This window comes from Physeter macrocephalus, chromosome 14 (assembly GCF_002837175.3).
Source record: "Physeter macrocephalus isolate SW-GA chromosome 14, ASM283717v5, whole genome shotgun sequence".
NCBI lineage: Eukaryota > Metazoa > Chordata > Mammalia > Artiodactyla > Physeteridae > Physeter > Physeter macrocephalus.
Genome location: NC_041227.1, coordinates 124,910,610 through 124,931,276, shown reverse-complemented (window position 1 = coordinate 124,931,276; position 20,667 = coordinate 124,910,610). Strand labels below are relative to the sequence as shown.

General features: G+C 54.4%; 1 protein-coding gene across 1 annotated transcript in view; it reads right to left on the bottom strand.

Annotated features, from left to right (window-relative positions):
• Positions 1–19,863, bottom strand: part of DNAH17 (dynein axonemal heavy chain 17) — a 111,358-nt gene extending 91,495 nt beyond the window's left edge. Inside the window, exons 1-13 of the mRNA XM_024130151.3 lie at positions 19,519–19,863; positions 18,150–18,343; positions 17,207–17,399; positions 16,927–17,026; positions 16,561–16,646; positions 16,244–16,369; positions 15,329–15,481; positions 15,115–15,204; positions 13,222–13,389; positions 12,695–12,811; positions 6,071–6,336; positions 5,131–5,326; positions 2,674–2,820 (exon numbers count right to left, since the gene is read on the bottom strand). Of these exons, the coding sequence (XP_023985919.1) occupies positions 2,674–2,820; positions 5,131–5,326; positions 6,071–6,336; positions 12,695–12,811; positions 13,222–13,389; positions 15,115–15,204; positions 15,329–15,481; positions 16,244–16,369; positions 16,561–16,646; positions 16,927–17,026; positions 17,207–17,399; positions 18,150–18,343; positions 19,519–19,863 (2,181 nt within the window). The remainder of the gene's footprint in view (positions 1–2,673; positions 2,821–5,130; positions 5,327–6,070; positions 6,337–12,694; positions 12,812–13,221; positions 13,390–15,114; positions 15,205–15,328; positions 15,482–16,243; positions 16,370–16,560; positions 16,647–16,926; positions 17,027–17,206; positions 17,400–18,149; positions 18,344–19,518) is intronic.
• Positions 19,864–20,667: the final 804 nt, after the last annotated feature.

The window sequence follows — 20,667 nt, the reverse complement described above, 5'->3', positions numbered from 1 at the left end:
TAGGAGGTGGGTCAAAAAGGATCTTGCTGTGATTTAAGTCATGGAGTGCTCTGCCTATGTTTTCCTCTAAGAGTTTTATAGTGTCTGGCCTTACATTTAGGTCTCTAATCCATTTTGAGTTTATTTCTGTGTATGGTGTTAGGGAGCGTTCTAATTTCATTCTTTTACACATAGCCGTCCAGTTTTCCCAGCACCACTCACAATAATTCTTGACATATATTTGGTACGTTAAATGGTGCCCCCTCCCCACCCATGTCCTCCTTTTCAGACAATTAACTCTTAGGAAAGGTACGGTATGGCAGAGAAATAAAGCTTAACAGCTATTACCAGTGGAAACCAGACAGGAGCAAAAGAAAGCACTGACAGAATTATAAAGGGAGTCAATGTGAAATCTTGATTCTATTTATCAGAGTTTGGATATTAAACAATTACACGAAGAGCCCAGACAAGAGCTAAATGTTATTATGCCTTTGTGACTGCCCAGAGTAAACAAAGCTCACAGAGATGAGATCCATTTAATATGCCCTGTTTATTATTTTTCAGCAGCCTATGTAATAAATCCACACCTTTAGGGCATTTTTCCCAGACCCCCCTAGCAGATTCCTTAAAGCCCCACTCCAACACTCACCTAGCTCAAACATTAATAGATAGTAGCAGCCTGGGGGCCTGGGGTCCCTCTCGGCAACAGAAAGTATGTTAAGAATAAGCAGCGCATCTAAGGGACCAGGAGCATCTCCAGAGAGGGGAGCTGGCATCAGTAATAAGGGTCACTGCAGGCGCTGAGCTCTGGGTCTCACTCCCCGACTCCCCATCCTTGTCTAATGTTTTTATTAGCAGAACAATGTCATTCACAGTGGAAGCTAACACGCTCCCCCCGCATGTGACTGGTTGGGTTTTGTCTGGAAATTCAGAAGTGGAAGATCAATTTTTTTCGTTTCGCTCTAAATAACGTTTGTTGGATTTTTTTGTTTGTTTCTGATTGCATCGTTGTAAAAAAAAAAAAAAAGAAAAAGCTCTTGCATTGAAAGTAACCCACAAACATTTTTCCACGTGACTGTATCTCTAAGGCTTCCATTCTTCCTAAACACCGTGGCCAGGAGGCGTTCCAGGGAACGGATGAACACGGCGTTCTTTGAATCTGAAGAGAGCTGGTTCTGGGGAAAGCTAATTCAAGGAAACGCACTTAAGGCGGCCCTGGGCTTTCACAGTTCGCAGCACCAATGAGTGAGTCAATTAAAATTTTATCTTAAAAAATGAAATTAGTGAAAAGGAGCTTACTCCAGTTTATCTTGAACACATTTCAGGTTACGTCACCCCCATGCTCTAATCTGTGGGATAGAGTAAGGAATGGGTCTATGGCTGGTTTCGTGGTGGGTGTGTCGGGGTGAGCCGCGGGGGAGTGATACTTTTTGACAAATCCACGCGATGGCATGACCTGGCGTGCTTCACTTCACGTTCAGGTAGGAGGCAGTCACTTCTAGCAAGATCGGGAGGCCTCCCCAGTGTCCCAAAGGCCTTGCTCTGAATCTTTTGATGTTCCAACCATTCTCTTTTTTGGCAGGGAATTCCTGGGCTTGGTCACATCTGGTCACCATAGGGAGGAGGTGCATGGCAGAGCTGTGCTCCAGTTACTACGGACTCAGAGAGCACTTAACAAGCAGGCAGGGGAGGGGCAGGACAGGAATCTCCCTCTCCACGTTCTGGTTGGAACCGGGCATTAAGTTCAAGGCCGCTACAAGACAGGCCAGGGAAGGCGACCGAGGCATGTTCCTCAGGGCTCTAGGAAAGGGGCCGTCACATCAGGGATTTGGGAGCGTGTAAGCGTCTCTCCAACAGATCGAGATGCAAAACCCAGAAATAGAAATATTCCAGCTTCCACACAGTGGCTCCAGTTGGGGGCAAGTTGGCTGCAAGAAACATAAGCCCACTAAAGCTGGCTCAGGTCACGTGGAGGTGCGCTGGTGGAGCCCCGGGGACTGGACTCACAAAGCCCACGTCCGGGCTCCCCGCTGTCTCGTGGGGCCTCTCCGCCTGTCTGCTCCACCCGCCTGCTCCCTTCCTTCTGCGGCCCGTGTTTCTCCTCATTCTGGTTTCTCTGAGACTCCCCCTGAGACTCCGGTGTGAATGATGCTGGGACCCAACTCCAAATTCCCAGGGTGTGAATGATGCTGGGACCCAACTCCAAATTCCCAGGGTTCAAGGAGAGGGAATCTCATTGGCCCCTTTTGGATGAGGTGTCTGCGGTAGGCTGAATAATGGCCCCCAAAGACGTCACGTCCTAATCTACAGGACCTGTGACTATGTCACCTTGCACTTGGCAAAAGAGAATTTGCAGACGTGATTCAGTTAAGGACCTTGACATCGGGTGGGCCCAATGCGATCGATGGCAAGGTCCTTATAAGAGGGAGCCAAGAAGAACAAAGGAAGGGAACATGACAACAAAAGCAAAGGTGCTGTGATCCGAAGGGGGCGTGACGTGGCCTCGAGCCAAGGAACGCGGGCAACTCTGGAAGGTGGAAAAGGTGAGGACATGGATTCTCCCCAGAGGGTGGCTCCAACCACCTTCAAATACGAAAACATTCTCAGTTCTACTCTGTGTGGGGATCGTACACCTGTGTTTGTTCTAAACACAACCCCCAACGTGGCAAACAAAACAAAGCAACGCCAGCTCACCTCATTGTACCAGCCGGCAATGAGTTCCAAGTTGCCCACGAACTTCCGGAAGGTTTCGTACTGTGAGAACAGGTTCTCGGCGCTGCTGGGTATCTCTTTTTGTTGCTGGAAGTTCAGGTACTTGACCTCTCTCAGCACTGCCGTCAGCTAAGGTGAATGAAGAGAACAGAAGAGGTCAGGGGGTGGCCTCAGTGGCATGGCACTTAGCAGCACAAGTGAGGGTCTGTCCCTGGGATGCTTCTACAGCCCCCAAAGCTGGGGGGAGGTCTGATTGGGGATGGGCTCCACTGGCAAGATCACGATGCCTTCGCCCTATTGACTGGTCCTGATGTCTACAAGTGCTGGCATCACCAGCGTGGTGGACACCATCATTCGACCCCCCCAGGTGTCTAAAGAAAGGCTCCTCCCTAGGGTCTGACCTTCCCTGTCCCTCTCCACCCCCTGGTTACAGCCCAGGAGACCAGCAGCAGGGCATCCCTTCCGACAGAGCTTCTGCGCTCGCCGCTCAGCCAACACCGTTCTTGTGGAGGCCCCGGTAACCTTCACATTGCTGAATCCATGGGTCACTTCACAGGCCCGTCTCACGTGACCTCTCAGCAGCTGGTCCCTCCCCCTCCTGGGCACATGGTCCCCTCTTTGTGTCCAGGACACCAGGCTCTCCTGGTGCCCATTACCAGTCTCTCTGATGCTTCTGAGATTTAAGTGTTGGGGAACCGCGGACAGGGTCCCTCTCGATCTGCTCTCACGTTGGTGACCTCACCCAGCGTCACAGCGTTAAGAACCATCTATGTGTGAACGATTCCCGTGCTCACGTCCCCAACTCGGGTCTCTCTCCTACGTGAGACTCCTGTAGCTACCTGCCTGCTCAGCGTCTCCACGTGGATGTCCAGTTGACATGTCAAACTCAACGTGACTGAAACAGAGCAGTCTCGCCCACTGGCCGCCTCCACCCGCTGTCTCATCTGATGGCCATTCCCCCCTTCCAGTTGCCCAGCCCCAGAATGCTGGGGCTGACCCCTCTCTTCCTGCACACGTGATTTCCAACCTGTCTAGGATCTCATCGGCCCTGTGATCAAAATCTAATCTAACCTCTGGGCACCTTCACTGCTGGGGCTCTGGTCCAGGCCACCACCCTCTCATCATCCCTCAGCTGGATTCCAGCAAAACACTCCTCAGTGGTCTCTGTGCTTCTGGCCTTGTCCTGCCCCCCAAGTCCACTCACACACAGCATCTAGGGGGACCCTAGCATCAATCAGATCGGGGCCCTCCTCTGCTCGAAACCCTGCAACGGCTGCCAACTTGCCCGGAACAAAGACCCAAGTCCCTTTCAGGGCCCGTGAGGCTCTCTGTGCTCCACCCTCTCCTCACCCCCTTTCCCTGCACCTCCCCTGCTCACTCCACCCCGGCCCCACTGGTCTCCTCGCTGCTCCCACAACACGCCAGGCACACGCATACCTCCTAGCCTTTGCTTTAGCTGTTTTGCTCTCCTCGAAGGCTTTCCTCCCATCTTTTCTGGCCAATTCCCTCACCTCCTGCAAGTCTCTGCTCGAATCCAAAGCCGCGACCTGCCCCCTTCCTCCGGCTCTGTCCATGCCCCGCTTACCGGCCTTTCCCATTCTTTGAGGTACCGACCATCACGTTCTCATGTGTTATACGTTATGCTGGTCCATCGTCCCCTCCCCCTCTTCTCCTGGCCCTTCCACCGGGTCCCCACCACTCCCTCCCCTCTCTCTGTCTCTCTCCCTCCCCCTCTCCCTGTAGGAGAGGCAAGCTCCAGAAGGACAGAGATCTTTGTTGGTTCACTAATTTATCCCAAACACATACACAAAGTAGGTGCTCAGTAACTATTTGTTGAATGAAAGAATGAATTGGGGTGAAAGAAGGTTTCAGAGGAAAAGTCACATCTGGGTTCCCTGCCTTCCTGGTATCGCCGCTGACTTCAGAGCAGGGCAGACGCGTTCCTGTAAGGCAGCTGCTTGTAGAGATGCAGGCTGCTCCAGCTTCTGCCCGCGTACATGGTTAACTACCTGGGCTTTAGCCCGGGACGGTGTGGATTCCCTCCAGCCTTCCCGACTTGACCAGGGGGTCCACTTATTCAGATCCTGAAAAGACCCTTTTTTTTTTTTTTTTTTTTCTTTTAAATTCTCAAATTGATGGTTCCTCTTGGGATCCCATGAGAGGCGGCCCAGCTTTAAAATAGCGTACTCATTCCGCTATTTTCAAGGAGGCTACGATTGTCTCATATCTTAACTATATCCTGGGCATACTTTAAGCAACACTTGAATAATAAAGCTTTAGCTAAATATGACCTAAACATCAACCCCACAAGTCCATGCTGTTGGTAGGAGGGGGGGTCAGCCTCAGGGTCACGTGGGCTTGCCCCGTGGGGAACCCTAGATCCCCGGGACAGCCTCTGGCCCAGCCGCCCTCCCGATGCTGCGGCCAGACGACACCCACCGCTTTGCTGAAGTTGACGCGGATGAGGCTGGTGACGGGGTCCCGCTGGATCAGGGGCTGCCCCAGGTTGAAGTGGCAGTCCTGGTCCACCCCCGCCGCCCACTGCTGGTAGATCCTCTCACGGTAGCTTCTCAGCAGTTCCACCATCTCATCGTATTTCTGGTAGATCAGCTTGGCCTCCACGCTGGACATGACCCTGGAATCAGAGTTAGGAGGAGGGTCAGGTGCCGTCTCCCTCGGGGCCTCGCTAGCACCCCAACCGTGCCTGCCAGACCTTGGGGTGATGCGGCAGGCAGCCAGCTCTCTGTTTCTTCCAGGCTGAGACACTGAACATACACAAGGACGATGCCCTTCACAGGCAGCAACCAGCCCAGAAAGTCAAATGATAACCCTTGCAGTATTGGCCCTGAATGGCCAGGACTTGATTCATAACTGCCCCCTTCCTTAATTTCTGTCCTCCTTTCCAACTTAGGACCAACCAGAGCGCCAGACATGCCTCCTGACCAAACACAAAGGACGCCCTCCTCCAGTCCCCGTGCTGATGGCCTCCAGTCCGGGAGACCTGGAGCCTTCTCTGTTCTGCTGTGGGTTCTTCCACTCCTCCACCTGCTTTCCAGGCTCTGCCAAGAACAAGTGACAGTGGCCGACTCCCTGCTCTGGCCAGCACCGAGGAAGTAGCCTTTGCTTGTTCTCATTTGGGTGTCTTTGTTCATTTCCATGAGGGTGACCACCAAGGCCACCTTCCCGACATGCCCGCTGGGAAGGCACCCAGAGGAGGGGGAGGTGCAGTCAGGGTCTCTCCTGGGACCGTGCCCTGGGAAGGAAAGGCTTGGCCCATGGTAAGCATGGGCCTGCCTCAGAGCTGGGGCAGACGTCCCCACAACCCACCGCAAGCTCCACAGTTGTGGAGGAGCGCTGCCTGCCCGGGGCCATCACTCACGGGTGCTCGATGTGCTTGAGGTCCCTCATGGGTGCCTCCAGCCTCTCCTGCAGCTCCAGGCTCCACTTGAGCTGCCCGGCCACCGGGGGCATGTTTTTATGGATAGGGGGGATGTTCCCATCTGCCGAGGCCGCAATCTGGATGTCATACAGGGTCTTGGTGCTGTCCAGCTCAGCGTCAAACAGCTCCAGCATGACCGAGTACCTGGGCACCACCTCGGGGAGAATCAGAGGCCGTTCCAAGAGGCCGCCACACATGTGCAGGAGCTGGGGAGAAATGAGAGATGCGCCTTCGCCGGGGCCCGCCACCTGCCCCATCCCCGGCGCCACCCCCAGCTGCCGTCCTGGGAGGCCACGTGCAGCCAACCTTCCGGAGCAGGAAGATACACGCCTTCCAGACAAAGAAGCTCTCTGTGCAGCAACTGGCTAACTGGGCGCCTCAATGATTTCCATGTTCATGTACGCTGGGTCCCTACATACTTAGTTTATAAACCAACGGTACAAACTAGGTCCAAGGTCTGGAAAAATTTGTTCTGGGCCCAGGAGAAATCAGGGTTTGGGCAAAGAAGATTTAGACGTTTAAGAAATACCATTTCAAAAGTTGAAAAAAAAAAAAAAAAAAAAAAGCAGCCACGATACTACACTTACATAACCAGGGCTCACGCTATAACTGGATGGAGAAATGTCTTTTTCCTTTTTCTGTATTTTTTTAAACATCTTTACTGGAGTATAATTGCTTTACAATGCGTTAGGTTCTGCATATCCCCATATCCCCTGCCTCTTGCGTCTCCCTCCCACCCTCCCTATCCCACCCCTCTAGGTGGTCACAGAGCACCGAGCCGATCTCCCTGTGCTATGCGGCAGCTTCCCACCAGCTATCGATTCTACACTTGGTAGTGTATATATGTCAGTGCTACTCTCTCACTTCGGAGAAATGTCTCATTCATGAGAATGATTCCTTTTAGGAAGAGCACTGATACTCAAGGACCCACCCAGGCAAGAAAAGCCGCCATGGGGAAGTTTGTTTTGCTCTGAAAAATGCTCTGGGGAAAACAGGAACAAACTAGGTGAGAGGGAGGCCAATCTGAACCACGTGGGGTCCCCAAACCACTAAAGTCGCCAAGGGCCGGGTGTGGGGGTCTGTAGGAGCGTCCTGGGGCTGCCAAGACAGCACCGCAAACCGGGCAGCTTCAACAACAGAATTTATTCTCTCACAGCCTGGAGGCAACAAGTGCACAATCAAGGTGGACAGGGCTGCGCTACCCTGAAGGCTCCAGGGAAGAGTCTGTCCCAGCCCCTGGGTCCCCGGGGGTGGGTGGCAACCCTCGGCTTGTACACCCGTCACTCCATCCTCTACCTCCTTGGTCATGGGGCTACCTTCCCTGTGTGTGTCTCTTCTCTTCTTCTGGCACAGACCCCAGACACACTGGATTAAGGTGCACACCGCTGTGGTAGGACCTCAATTTACATCTCACGTCTGCACAGACCCTATTTCCAATAATGCACAGGTCCCAGGGGTCCAGACCTCATCCTCTCTCTCTGGAGGACACAGTTTCCACCCACCAACAAAGGGGCCCGTGTTTAGCCTTGGGCTGACCAGGTGGAGGTGGCAGTGGGGACAGGGCCCAGACATCGTGCATAGCTGTCGAGAGAGGGAAGCGCTGACCGGGAGAGCTCAGCTCCTGAGGGTTTGAGGAAATTACAGGGAGAGCTTGGCACATTCCCAGGCCGTGACACCAGGGGTTCAAGCGTGGGCTGCCTGATTCCCCCAGGAGCCGGGACAGCCCGGGTCCCCTTCACTGTGTCATTTCCATGGCCTGTCAGCCCGAGAGCCCTGACCTGATTACTCCAGTGGGCGACATCACCTCACATAACTGAGGGTGGTAACCATAAACATGCCCCGGCACCCTGCAAGTAATGAGCTCATCACCCTGTGGTCTGCGGATGCTAGACACTGGCAATCGTAAAAAAAAAAAAGAAACAAAGAAAAGAAAAAGAAAGAAAAGCTTAGTAGAAGAGAATAAGGTAGAATTACCTGGGTGTTTCAGTTAAGAGTCTTGGCTGGAATTGGAGGATGGCTCAAATTGGGCCACAGAGGAGAGTTTCTTAAAAGATCCTCTCACAGCGGTGGGTGTCCAGGGAGGCCTCAGGGGCTGCGCAGGCCGGGGCTGAGCCTGAGCGGTGAGGGAGGGGCCCTTACTGCAGCCTGGAGAGAGAGGCCGTGGGGTTGGACAGTGACACGTGACATGTTAGGGCAGCTCCGAGCCAGCCTGAGGTCGCCAGGGGAGGGGGACCCGAGCCTGGGGGTGCCCGCGGCAGAGCACTCCTGGAGACAGACGGGGATTCATCAGGGCTCAGACCACACGGCCCCATTTTCTCTGGGATATGGGCTGCAGCCCTTGGTGCCTGGAAGGGCTGGACCCAAGTCTCCAGATTTGTCCTAGTTTTTGGTATGAAAACTAAGACCACTGTCCCTAAAAATGGCCTTTTGGGGCAACAGTGGAATAATGGCTGCAGAAAAAGGAGGAAAGATTTTCAGGTCCCCGAAAGCCAGATGGAACAGCCACGGCCTCCCGGGAAGACCCCGCAACTCCGAGCCGCTAAGCACCGATACCTGCGGAGGGGCTCCCGACATATTAGGTCACCAGCGTCATTTCTCTGAAAAGTGACATGTAACAGTTGGGAAAAACATGTTCCTCTTATTGGTTGCTGACCCGCTTGACTTTTTCTCCTTCCCACTCCTCTTCCTTTTATTTCACGTTTACATGTTTTTTGGCCTCTGGCTTCTAGGAAGGAGGTTAATTTCATTTTCTGCCAGGAGGAGTTCATGTGGAAAATTGCTCTAGAACTTTCCCGGCTGCGTGTGAATTACTGACAGTGAGAAAGAGCATCCAGGCAGCTTGGGAACATGCAGGGGATCAAGGGGACGGCAGGGAGGGGGACCCCAAGGGCCTGTCCTGATTAGAGCACAGGGTTGTCAAGGGGGAAGGAAATGTTCTTCGGTACAGAGAGGAAGATGAACAGATGGAGACGGAAATGGTTTACAGGAGTTTTCTGCCTTCTTTTCTTTCTAACCTAGCACCGACATAAAGCTACATGTTAGAAACGCACTTTACCTTGTGGAGTACAGAAGCCGATTTAGGCCACGACAGGAGTGGGGAGGTTCCCCACAAGAACGCCCGGGGGTAGAACAAGGGCGTTTGCCAGTTTGAGCACCTGGGGGTGGAATTCAGTCCCTCAGGTGCCACCCGGGGTTCCTCCTGGACCGCTCCTCCCCTCCGAGGGGGGCCTACGGTCTCTCGATCGCGAGGGGAATAGGCGTCTCGGTTTGGATACATCAACCCACCTCCTTCTCCATCACTGGAAGACAGTGCAACGTGGCACCCGGCCAGCGGAAGGTCTGGGGATGCTTCTCCTGGTTCCATCCGCACAGGAGGCGAGAGGGACTGACCGCCTGGCACCCCGGTCTGTCAGCTCCAGCATCGTCTTAATTCTCAGAGACTCCACCACAGGGGAGGACCTGGTGTCTCCACATTAAAGCACTGGCTGCAAACCCTACTTGGGACTCTTTGCACTTGGGTAGCCCTGGGGGTAAGAGCCTCTCGGTTCCGCCTAAGGTCTTCCCCGGGACTGGGCAGCGGTAACGGCTCCGCTCCCTCGGCTGGGGCCAGTCCCCTCCACGGGGAAAGCTCCAAAGCACCTGCTGTGTGCTAGGCTCGGTTCTGAGTCAACCCAAACCAAGCGCCTGCCCTCAGGGAGTTTATATTCTAGTCTGGAAGACGACAAACTCATAGAGATCAATACACCACAGATGCCGGGGCCGGGGTGGGGGTGGGGGGTCGGGCAAGCATGAAGAAGAAAAACCGAGCAGGTCAGTGTTGGTGATGGCAGCGAGGGGAGCACGGAGCGAGGGGAGGGCTCCCGCCTGGAGGAGGAAGTGAGGGAGGCCTCTCCAAGGAGGCGCCTGAGGCAGCTCTGGGGGAAGGGTGTTCCACAGAAGGGAACAGCATGGGGGCACTGTATTGATTTGCATTCACTGGTATTTTGCCTGGAGCACCAACTCCATCCAAGACTTAATTGATCATCAGATTTGCAGAGCTTCAAATCCCCAAGCATTTGCATTTTTTGAAAGGATCTAAAAGGCAAAGGACAGCCTGGCATTGGCATAGAGAGATCTTTGTGCTCAGGGGTGGCGGGCTTCCTGGGTCCCCAACTCAAGCCCAGCCCCGGCATCCTCTGGAAGAGCGGCCACTGCCCTATGCTACCTAGGCCAACCCGACTGCCTTCCCGGCCACGGGAGCCCATCCAGACGAGTGGTTTAGAACAGGGATCCTGCCAGCAGTGAACCTTGGAGCTGGTTTGGAGCCCTGGTTTCCCTACTTGCTGGCTAGCCCTGTGACCTTGAGTAGCTTTCTCGACCTGTCTGAGCTGGTAAAATGGGATAGACAATGTAGGTAACGAATTTAGCAAAGAGATTGGGTTTTGTGAGAATTAAATGAGGTAATGTGCTATTTATCGGTCATCTCCTCCAGGCATTGCATTACTGGCAGCAACCCAGAGGCTTGCAAAGTGAGGGGAAGAGATAGTTCCGACCTGCAGAGTCAAGGATGATAAACATGCATAAAACTAGACAGAGAAATAAAAAAGCTGCCCAAGCATATACATACATCGCCCACTTAAATACTCAACATCTATTGTCCGGATGAGTTGTAGCTACACACACTACATCCCGCAGAGATCCCCCCTCTCAATCACAGGGGCAAGGCAGGTCACATAAAGGCATGACAAATGCTGGGCTAGGACAATAAGGAGTGGGGCAAACTGAGGCACTGATGTGCTGTCTATCGTGAGGAACGGCTCCTCCCCTGCAGCCACTTGTTACCATGAGGGACTGTGCGTCCCATGTGGCCAGATGTTTTTCCAAAAGAGAGTGAAAACCTGGATTTTTATGTGCACTCTCTCAATTTTTAAATATTGGTGACTAATTCAAGGTTTTAGAGAAGTGCCATGTGAGAATAGGCAAATCCAGAGAGACAGAGTAGATTAGTGATTGTCTAAGACTGGGGAGGTCGGGGAGAAATGGGGAATGACTGGGGGTGATAAGAATGTTCTAAAATTGATTGTGGATGGCTGCACAACTCTAAATGCACTAAAAACCATTTAACTGTACACCTTAAACAGGTGGATTGTATGCTATGTGAACTGTATCTCAAAAGTCCCACGTGAGCCAGGAGAAACCCACCAGTGGTCTCTGCAGCCCAAGCCATCTGTTCGTGACTCTGACAAATGGGTGTAAATGCCCGAGTTCTGAATTATTTGATGACACAGTGATGTATGCAAAACACTGGAAAGTCCGATAATCACCATGTCTGCCTAAATTCTGAGCACTGCTACTTTGAGTAAGGGGTCTGCAAAGGTACTCTTTTCATTATGTTCTTCTGAGTTTACCATTTAAACTAGCTGGCTTCCCTTGCGGTAGTCTGTTACGGCAGCAGTGGAAAGGTAACACAGGCTGATGTTGCGGAACATTTGAGCACCACACAGACTCTGTTCTCACCCACGCTTATTTAGCCCCTCCTGACTGCTTGGCGAGGGTCCTGGTTTGCCTGGGACAGAAGTGGGGGGGTCTCTGAAATGCTGGACTTTGTTTCAAAACCGTCCAGGGAATAGCAGGGTGAGCGTGCCCTAGGGAAAGAGGTCTGTCTGCAGAGACAGGATGTGCTTGGTGTTGAGTGTTCTGCCTGCAAGTCGGTGAACAGGCACTGAATGTTGGCTGCCTTGTGAGCTTGGACCGAGCAGGTCCGGGGGCCCGTCTCCATGCCCCCCAATGTGCCTGCTGTTGAGGGATCCTCGGGGAGGGGCGCGCCAACCAGCAGTGGGGCCGAGTGTCTAGCTCCTCACAATTCCAGCCAGCCTGACCCATAACAAAGGCACCTTGCTGTTTTAATTTGCACTCTCCTGATTATTTGAGAGGCTAAACCAACAACCTACGTCTGTAGTGGACATTTGCGTTTCTCTTTCAAGTTGACATTCTCTAGGGGTTTTAGTGCTTTTCTGCAATCTATTTTTAAAATGTTTTTATAACATCATTGCTTTTTTCTAACTGTAAAAGTTCTACACACTTCATGCACACAACTCGGAAACTGTAGAAAAGTACACAGAAGACAAATATTAGCCATCACCCCACCACCTAGAGACGGCCCCCCGTAATGATACTGTGTTTATTTCTTGGGTCTCAAATGTTGAAGAAAGTGTCAGTGTGGCTCAGTGGCTCAAAATGCGGACGTGTTTTATTTTTATAGCAACTTTGCCTCTCTCTAACTTCTGTTCCTTATAAGTAGTGGGGGAACTGAATCATATAAGGATAACTGGAGCGCAACAGGACTCAGTAAAATGACCACCTCGTGTTCACTTTCCTCTCTTACTCTAAGATGTGGCAGTGCTGCTCAAGGTGATGACTGCTGACCTGCTCTAAGGCCCCGAGAAAGGTCCCTGGCCTCTTCTGGGCCTAGCTCTTCACCTATGAATGAGGCTGCATGATTAGACCATCTCTACAATCGTTCACGGCATCGCGGTGCTGCTGTGCCAAACTCTCAGTCAATGCAGAGTCCCCGCCCACCCGTACCTTTGCACAGGACTCAATAGAACTGCAGTCGTCAAACCCCTGGCAAAAGATCGTGGCCAGCCTCCTATCCAGATCTTGAATTTTGGTCTCAAAATCAGCGTAATCGTCATCAAAACTCTGAAAGCGAATTAAAACACCAACCTTGTAACCGTAACCAGCATGCAAAGCAGGGGGGTGGGCTCACTCTAATGCCCATGGACACCCCCCACCCCCTCGGCAGGATTCAGGTTACATCTGGGCTGAGCAAGCTCACCGTCTTGGAGGTTGCTCCACAGGCAGAGTTTTTTTGGTGTTTTGTTTGTTTTATCTTTCGGCCTTGCCGTGTGGCATGTGGGATCTTAGTTCCCCGACCAGGGATTGAAACCTCGCCCCCTGTGTTGGCAGCAGAGTGTCCTAACCACTGGACCACCAGGGAAGTCCCGGGGCAGATCTTTTGCACCATTTTTGCTCTGTCACACGTGCTCCCTCCACGTGCCTTCCCACTCTCGGGGCATTTGCCATCAATCCTGCCAAGGCCCCCGACTTACCGAATCTCCGGGGTCCAAGGGGTCATATTTGCAGTCGGCAAAAACCTTCACCAGCTCAAAGACCTCATCAGAGATCTGAGTCACCTGGCTTCCCAGGACGTTGCCTCTCATGCCCCCGAGCTCAATTTTCTCCAGCTTCAGAAACTCGATGGCTGTTTTATAAAGATCCTGGTGGAGGAAACCCCAGCACCCTCGTCAGTTCATCTTCCTAACTACGCCAACGGTTCAGTCACTCATCCAGCTCTGACCCCGGCAGGGAGGAGCCCCGGGGCAACACAGCAGTCTGGAGGGGCCCTCTGTGTATTGGTGTTAATGTTCTCTAAAGCTGTCGCTGTAGCAGAAAGGAGATGGAAGGAAGGGTCCCATGAGTCATCTCCAAGTTGTGATCATGGAGGAGGAGGAGGTGAAGGTCAGGCTCTTGTCCTGACCCAACACTGGGCGAAATGTGCCTCTAAATAAATCACACTTTGCCGGGGCCCCACTTCCTCAGCTGTGGGATGAAGCACTTGGAAAGGCACGTGGTGGCTCCTGATGGCCTCACGTACAGGGTGCCTGATGGATGTTTGCGTGTATATCCCACTCCCTCACTCCCTCCGAGGTGTGCGTCTCACCTCGCCTTCTCCTGGAAGCCGTCCCAACTATTTTAGCCCACGGTGGTGCCTCCTTTTCCAGAATCCCCAACTGCTACCTGTGCTCTTCCTTTTGGCATTTAACTCCATTCAGTCCTATCACGTTATCTAACGCTTCTGTGTGTAGCTCTTATTCCCCAATCGAGACCCCAAAGGCTTCTTGAGGATGACAGGCAGCCCCCAGGTGCCTGACCCAGTGCCTGGTGCTGCTTAGACGGAAGATGCTTGTAGGGTACTCGTGTCCCTCCCCTAAGCCAGTGCCGAGGCTGATGCCACTTCCCCCCAGATGTCCAAGATGAATCGAGCTATAACCCAAGCAAACCTAACGCAAAGTAACAGCATCCTCAGGTCTTGAGCTCTGGGGCCCTTACACCCAAGGAGGGCGGCATGGGTGGCACAGCCCTCAGGCAGGGGGTGGCTGGCACGGCCATTTCCCCCACCCCCAAAAGCCCCTCTCTTCCTAGAAGCATCTTCCTGATTCACAATCTATAATGTAGGAACCAGTGGCTACTTGGCCAGAAACTTGGCTGGGACCTTCCAGTTCTTGGACTCGAGACTTCAGGCATGAAGAAACACTCCATGATGGGAATTTGGGAGTCTTAAGGGGGCTTCCTGCTTTGCCTCCCAGAGGGTGTGGATGAGAACTAGACATGCCTTCCTGGAGCCACTCTTGATGGCGTCCATCATAAAATCACTGCCCAATGAATGAATGGTGCCTCGCCTTTCTTTTTCTTTTTTAAAGGATGTAAAATGCACAAAGTTTAAAAAAAAAAAAAAAGACCATAAAGATTACAAAACAAAAAGGAAAACTTTCTTGCCCTACCCATGCCTTCACCCCTCACCTCTTCTCCCCAGAGGAAACCATTTTGAAACTTTTTAAAAATTTTAATTTGCCATGTGTCATTCCATGTATCCAAATAGGGTCCTTCTTAAATCTTCACTTGGGCTAACTTAGTCCCACTAACTCTCTCCCTTGGCCTGCAGGCTTCCTGACCAGGGTCACTGACCTTGTCATTAACCTGCTCACAGACAGAAAGCAGGAGAAAGGGGAAAAGCAGGCAAAATGGGTCGCTTTGTTCTGGGCTAACAGCTCCGGGCCTGGCAGAGGTGGCCCAGGGACTCGCTTTCCCAGACGTTTGGGTGTGACTTTTATTTCCCTAATGGCAGCCTACTTGCAAGCGAGATAAGGACGGAAGACACAGCTCTCCTAAGGTGAGGGCAGCCGGAGTGGTGCAGGGGGAGGTGAGCCAAATTCCACCTTTACCTCGATGGTCTGGACGCGGTGCAAAAAGGAATTCATTCTGGAAAAGGCAAGAGAAGAAGGGAATTCCCAAGGCACCGGCTCCTTGTCTTTCTAGGGGAGAGAGAGAAAGAGAAAAGGCTGCGTTTGCCTCCGACACGTCCATGGGGTCCGACGCCGGGGCCAACGTCACCCCGACCTCTTTCCCCCTGTTCGCTCTCTACAAACCAGACCGTACCTTGAAGAAAAGCTTCATGTTTGTGCAGCAGAACTCGTAGGCTCGGTACAGCTCCTTTAGGACGCTCACGGACAGAGAGACGCTGCTCCGCACAGCCTCAGTTTCACCCTGCAGGCCTTTCAGCACCTCATCGGGACTCAGGTAGGTCCGAGTCTGGGCAGAAGGGAAGGTGTCCCCAGGTTCGGACTGGCCGGAGGGGTGACATCCAGGTGCGCTGTCCACAGCTGTTTCACTGGTTAGAATGACCCACCCCGGGCCCCTGGGCCACTTCTTCTGACACATCCGCTGTCCCAGCCCGTCTGCTGACTGCGGGGCATTTGCAGGCGCCCGAGCCGTTTCTCTCACCGGGACCCCCACCCCGGGCTAAGGCGACAGCACAACCAGATTTTGATGGTAGATGACTAGGGGCCCTCTAGGGGTCCAGAAACGCAGTCCTGCTACGGCTGCGGGATCCTGGGCCACTAGGTCCCTCTGGGCCTGCAGACAGGGCTGCGAGCATGATTCTAACACACGCAGGCAGCCCGGGGGCGCAAGGCTGCAACTCACACCTTGGAGGCTGCGTGACCTATGCTTGTGAAATGGAAGAAGGAAAGGGAATCGGTGTTGAGGGAGATGGGAGGAGGCTTGGTGTCGGAGCAGATAAACCCCACAAAGCCCCCGGCCGAGTCTTGGGGTGCCGGGACTCAGTGGGCCGCCCCACTTTCTTTCCTCCCCACTTCCGGCGTGGGGCAGGTTGGGCTGGCACTGCCCAGGTCTTGGGAGAACCCTGGGTGGCCACCCAGAGGGCCCAGCCTTAGCCCGGAGCCTGTAAATCCCTGCACCAGCATCTCTGCTTTTAAACTGCTGGGGAACACGGGGCAGGATGGGGGGGCGTCAATCAGGAGGCAGGGAAGGTGGCCAGGCCCGGGGGGCTACCATCTCGATGAGCTGGTTGCAGAACTCCTGCAGGATGACGAGGACCCTGGAGGGCGTGTTGTAGTGCTCGGACGTGGCCCAGATGGAGCAGATGGTATACAGCACCTTGGCGATGAAGTTCGGCAGCTGGGGAGAGACGGGCCGGGCGGCGCTTTGTCGCAGCGCCTCAGCACGGCTCCAGGAGGGGACCCCCAGGCGGGAGGAAGAGGCACTCGCCAGGGTCCTCGTGCCTGACCACAGCCAGGAAGCCCGCAGCCCCTGCTCCCCCAAGACACAAGCCCAGCCCCTGCCACACGACCTTTCTCTTGCTAACATACCATCGTGAAGTCAGCCTGTTCCATCTCCTCCAGCAAGATCTGCAGAGGCTTCAGATACAGAACTATATCGTTGGCTTCCTTCAGGCCTGCCCCAAACAGGAACAGGGGCTCATCCATGGGGGAGCGGAAGCCGGACCCCACCCCCGACGGTCAGAAATGGTGACGGGCAGCTCTGTGTGTTTATGGACACCCACTGCCTCAAGAACGGGTCTTCCTCAAAAGGCGGGGCCCAAGGAAGCTGCTGATGGGGGAGGCGGAAGGCGCCTCCACCCCAGGGTCAGCAAAGGGCCTGCCCCAGCCCCTCCCAGGAGGGGCTGATACCTTCCTCTTGGAGGGGGAGGTGTTCTCATAGGGCCACCCGCTTACCCTCAGTGACATTCGTATACACATTTTGCAGGGCTGGCCAGTAGCAGCTTTTGGCTTTTTCCAGGATCTCGACGATTTTGTTCACTTTGGGCCTGTTGAGCTGAGAAGGAAAGAAGAAAATTAGCCTTTCAACAGATTCTAGACGAAGGCTGCCTGACCCCATCGCTGGTGCTGAGGGATCTACGCGGGTTACCCGGGTCCCCTCAGGGGTCCCCTTGGGGAGGCTGGGTGCTCAGGACTCCAGTGGGCGCCCGGTCGCCAGGGGCAGAAAAGGTGTCACCTGCTCGTGGATGCACTTGAGGTTCATCAGCCGGGCGTCCCAGAACTCAAACTCGACTCGGGGCAGCGGGTGCAGCCCGTCCAGCAGGGCCTGGGCCGAGTCTTTGCTTAGCACATCCCGGATCTGGTGGGACCAGTCGATGATGATGGTCTCGATGGCGTGCAGCAGCGAGTTGTCCAGGGAGGAGGGGATCCTGCCAGGCAGAGTCGGGGGGAGAGGCTGTCAGCCAGGAGAGACCCTGCACCAACACTGGGTGTTGCCAGGGATGCCCAAGAAAGAGGATGAGGAGGGCCAGCTCTGGAATAAAATCCACGTTCATGACGGCTCCTCCAGCAGTTCTGACTGGGGTCACCATGGGGCATGTGCTCGGGGCCTAGAGGACCTGCCATGTGATAAGCCCTGCAGGAGCGGTCGCCCTCTGATGGGAGTAAGGGAACACACTGTCACTGCAACTTGCTCCAAGCGTCGCACACACCAGGCGGTTGCAAATGGCGCTCAGGCAGGTGCAAGGCGACACCTCGGAGTCCTCGGGCTTCTGTGGGCCACTGGGATGCCACAGCCTCGATTTAGAAGCCCAGCCTCCACCTGCTGAAAACCCCTTCCACGCCCCTCACTGTCCCTCAGTACCCACGTCCCAAAGCTGGGTATCCCCTTTCCTGTGTGACATGTGACAATGTGACGTCCTTGGTCTAGTCCTTGTGTCTGACGGAGGAGGGGCTGGAGCACAGGTGTCCAGCAGTTGCCAGAGCTGGAGTCTCGGGGGCTCCAGTGTCTCGTCCTGTTCTGTCCTTGTGCCTTCGATCTCAGCCTCAGCATCTAAAGGCCCCATCCTGCCCTCCTCGGTTTCATCAGCTCCGAAGCCAGTTTTCGGTGAGACAGTTTATCCCTGGTGGTCGGGGACCAGATGACCCTCCTTCCAGCCAGCTCCCCGCCGAGTCCCTACCTCTCCATGGACTCAGGGGTGCCATCCAGACTGCCCAGGTGCTCCGGGATGGGCAGCAGCGTCTTCCCCTTGATCTTGCCGCCCATCACACACATCTCGTTCTTCAGCTTGTGGACTTGCTTCACAATGTCCTCTGAGACCACGCGGGGCCATCCGCTCATGTTTTCGCTTTGGTTTAACAGGGAATAGAGGACCTGAAAGGAGGAGCAGGGTCCTCAGTGCCTGGGTCCCGGCGGGGGAACCGAGCCCTTCGCCCATTGTAGAAGGAGGTGGGGCCGGTCGAGGTGCTGAGGTCAGTGACGACAGCCCAGCCCCTGTGCCATCTCCATGAAGGGAGACCCCAAGAGCACACACTCGTGTCTGAAAGCAAACATTTCGCACTGTCTCAGCGTGCTGTTATAGGCTGAATTGTGCCCCCGCCCCCGGTTCACACGTGGGAGCCCCAGCACCTCCAGAGGTGACTGTATTTGGAGAGAGGGCCTTTCGAGAGGTGATTAAGGGGGGCCCTAACCCAATATGACCGTTGTCCTCAGCAGAGACGAGGACACAGACACGCAGAGGGAAGGCCACGGTGAAGACTCAAGGCCGTGTGAAGTCGGCCATCCACACGCCAAGGAGAGAGGCCTCAGAAGGAACCAGCCCAGCTCACACCTTGATCTGGGACTTGCAGCCTCCAGATTGTGGTGCTTTGTTAGGGCAGCCCGAGCAGAGAACGACAGACACCCGTGTGCTCCAGCTTTGGGCCATGCCAGCTGCCTCGGTGGATGTGAGGAGGCTGGCCTGGGTCCTGGCTGAGCGGCCCCGGTGGCCTGAGTCTGCACAAGGCAGGGACGCACGCCCCCATCTCACAGATGAGTAGAACGATGACTAGGAAAGCTAAGTCACTGGAACCCTGGCTGGTCTGACTCTCCAGAGGGAGCTGCACCTGCCATGCCTGCCAACAGTGGAGAGATACGTAGAGCAGCACCTGCTTGTTCCCTTTCTTTGCTTGAAGTCTGAGAACTAGGAAACCCAACTACTGGATCTCAAATGGCCCATGCCTTCTGGGGCTACAGGCAGGGATGTTCCCAGTGCGGTCTGAAGGTTCTAATGATTTCGAGAGAGGACAGGTGGTGGCCAGGGCCCCTCAGCCTTCACACGCACAGCATCAGCTGGAGGTCATGTTAGAACGCCGAACTGTCTCAGCCGTCAGGGCAGCGGGCCTGAGCTCTCGAATACCTGACCGGCTTCTAGGTGACGCAGGCGCTGCTGGCCCCTGGACCTGCTCCCTGAGTAGCGGCGCTCACGGCCACTCACCCAAAGTATGAGAAACAGGTGTTGCTCCTCCTGAGCCCTCTGCCCCACCCCAGCGAGGCCTGGATGCACCCACCTCCTCCACGATGGCGGTCAGCTGGTCCACAGGAGTGGGGCTTATGTCCCCATAGACCAGACGGTCCTTGTAGTTGTCCTTGCTGATGTTCTCAGGTTTCTTCTTGATGAAGTACGTCCCTTTGGACTTGAGGGAGGCCGGGAAGCCCAGGCAGGGTATGATCATGCCGGCCGCGTTGAGTGTTAGCACCAGAACTAGGACGTCTGGCTTCTCAAAGAATTCGGTGAACAAACCCACGTTCTCTTCTGCTCCGACCATTTTACTCCACTTGTCTGGCTTGAACTTTAGGATGATGGAAGCGACACTCTCCAAATACTCTAACCTGACGTCTGGTGTAAGCGTCATCTTGACGTTCACTCACACCTGTTAAATGAACAGAGACACGGACACAGCACAGTCTCCTGGGGAATCTCCATTTCCTGCCTGTCACTGGAACCATCTGAAATCCCTGTTCTAACCAATCGAGAAAGGAAAGGGTCATCGTGAATATCTTGTTTTCAGCCGTGGGTGGGCTGCGGGTGAGGGAGGACCAGGGGACTGTGTCCGTCTGCTCTGGCTGGATGGCTGCCCTCTGCCCCGCTGTGGGTTTCACCATGGAGCAGGGCCACACGGCAGTGGTGTGTGCTTGTGTTAACTGTGACCAGGAAGTTAATAGGCTGGGAAAGGTTGAGATGGGCTCTGGGGAAAAGGAGAAAAGGAAAGGATCATAGCAAGATAGTCTGAAGGTGACGGGGTGGGGAAAGGTGAAATGACGCAACAAAAGGGTCAGGTTGAAAGATCCCAGGAAGGTGACATCACACCCCCAGGATATGGGCTAAACTCAGACAGGAGGGGGTGGACCCAGTGTGCAGGTGTGGGATTCATCACACTCTCCCTGTCCTAACGCCAGCCATAGTGTACCCCAACTTTTGCCCAGCCCTTCAGCCTCTCCCACCCCCCAGTCCCCATCATGTGCCCATGGACCCCACAGAAGCTGCTCACATTCCTCCGGGAGAATCCCTTGTGGCTCTCCCATAGGGGCAGGGTTAACCGGAGAGTTGGGGGGACACCCGTGAAGCTCCAAAGGGCCAGGACAAATGAGGCATTCCCTGTGGGCATAAAATTTAAATGGGTGCCCAAAATCCTGACTGGCCCCGAGCAGGGAATAGA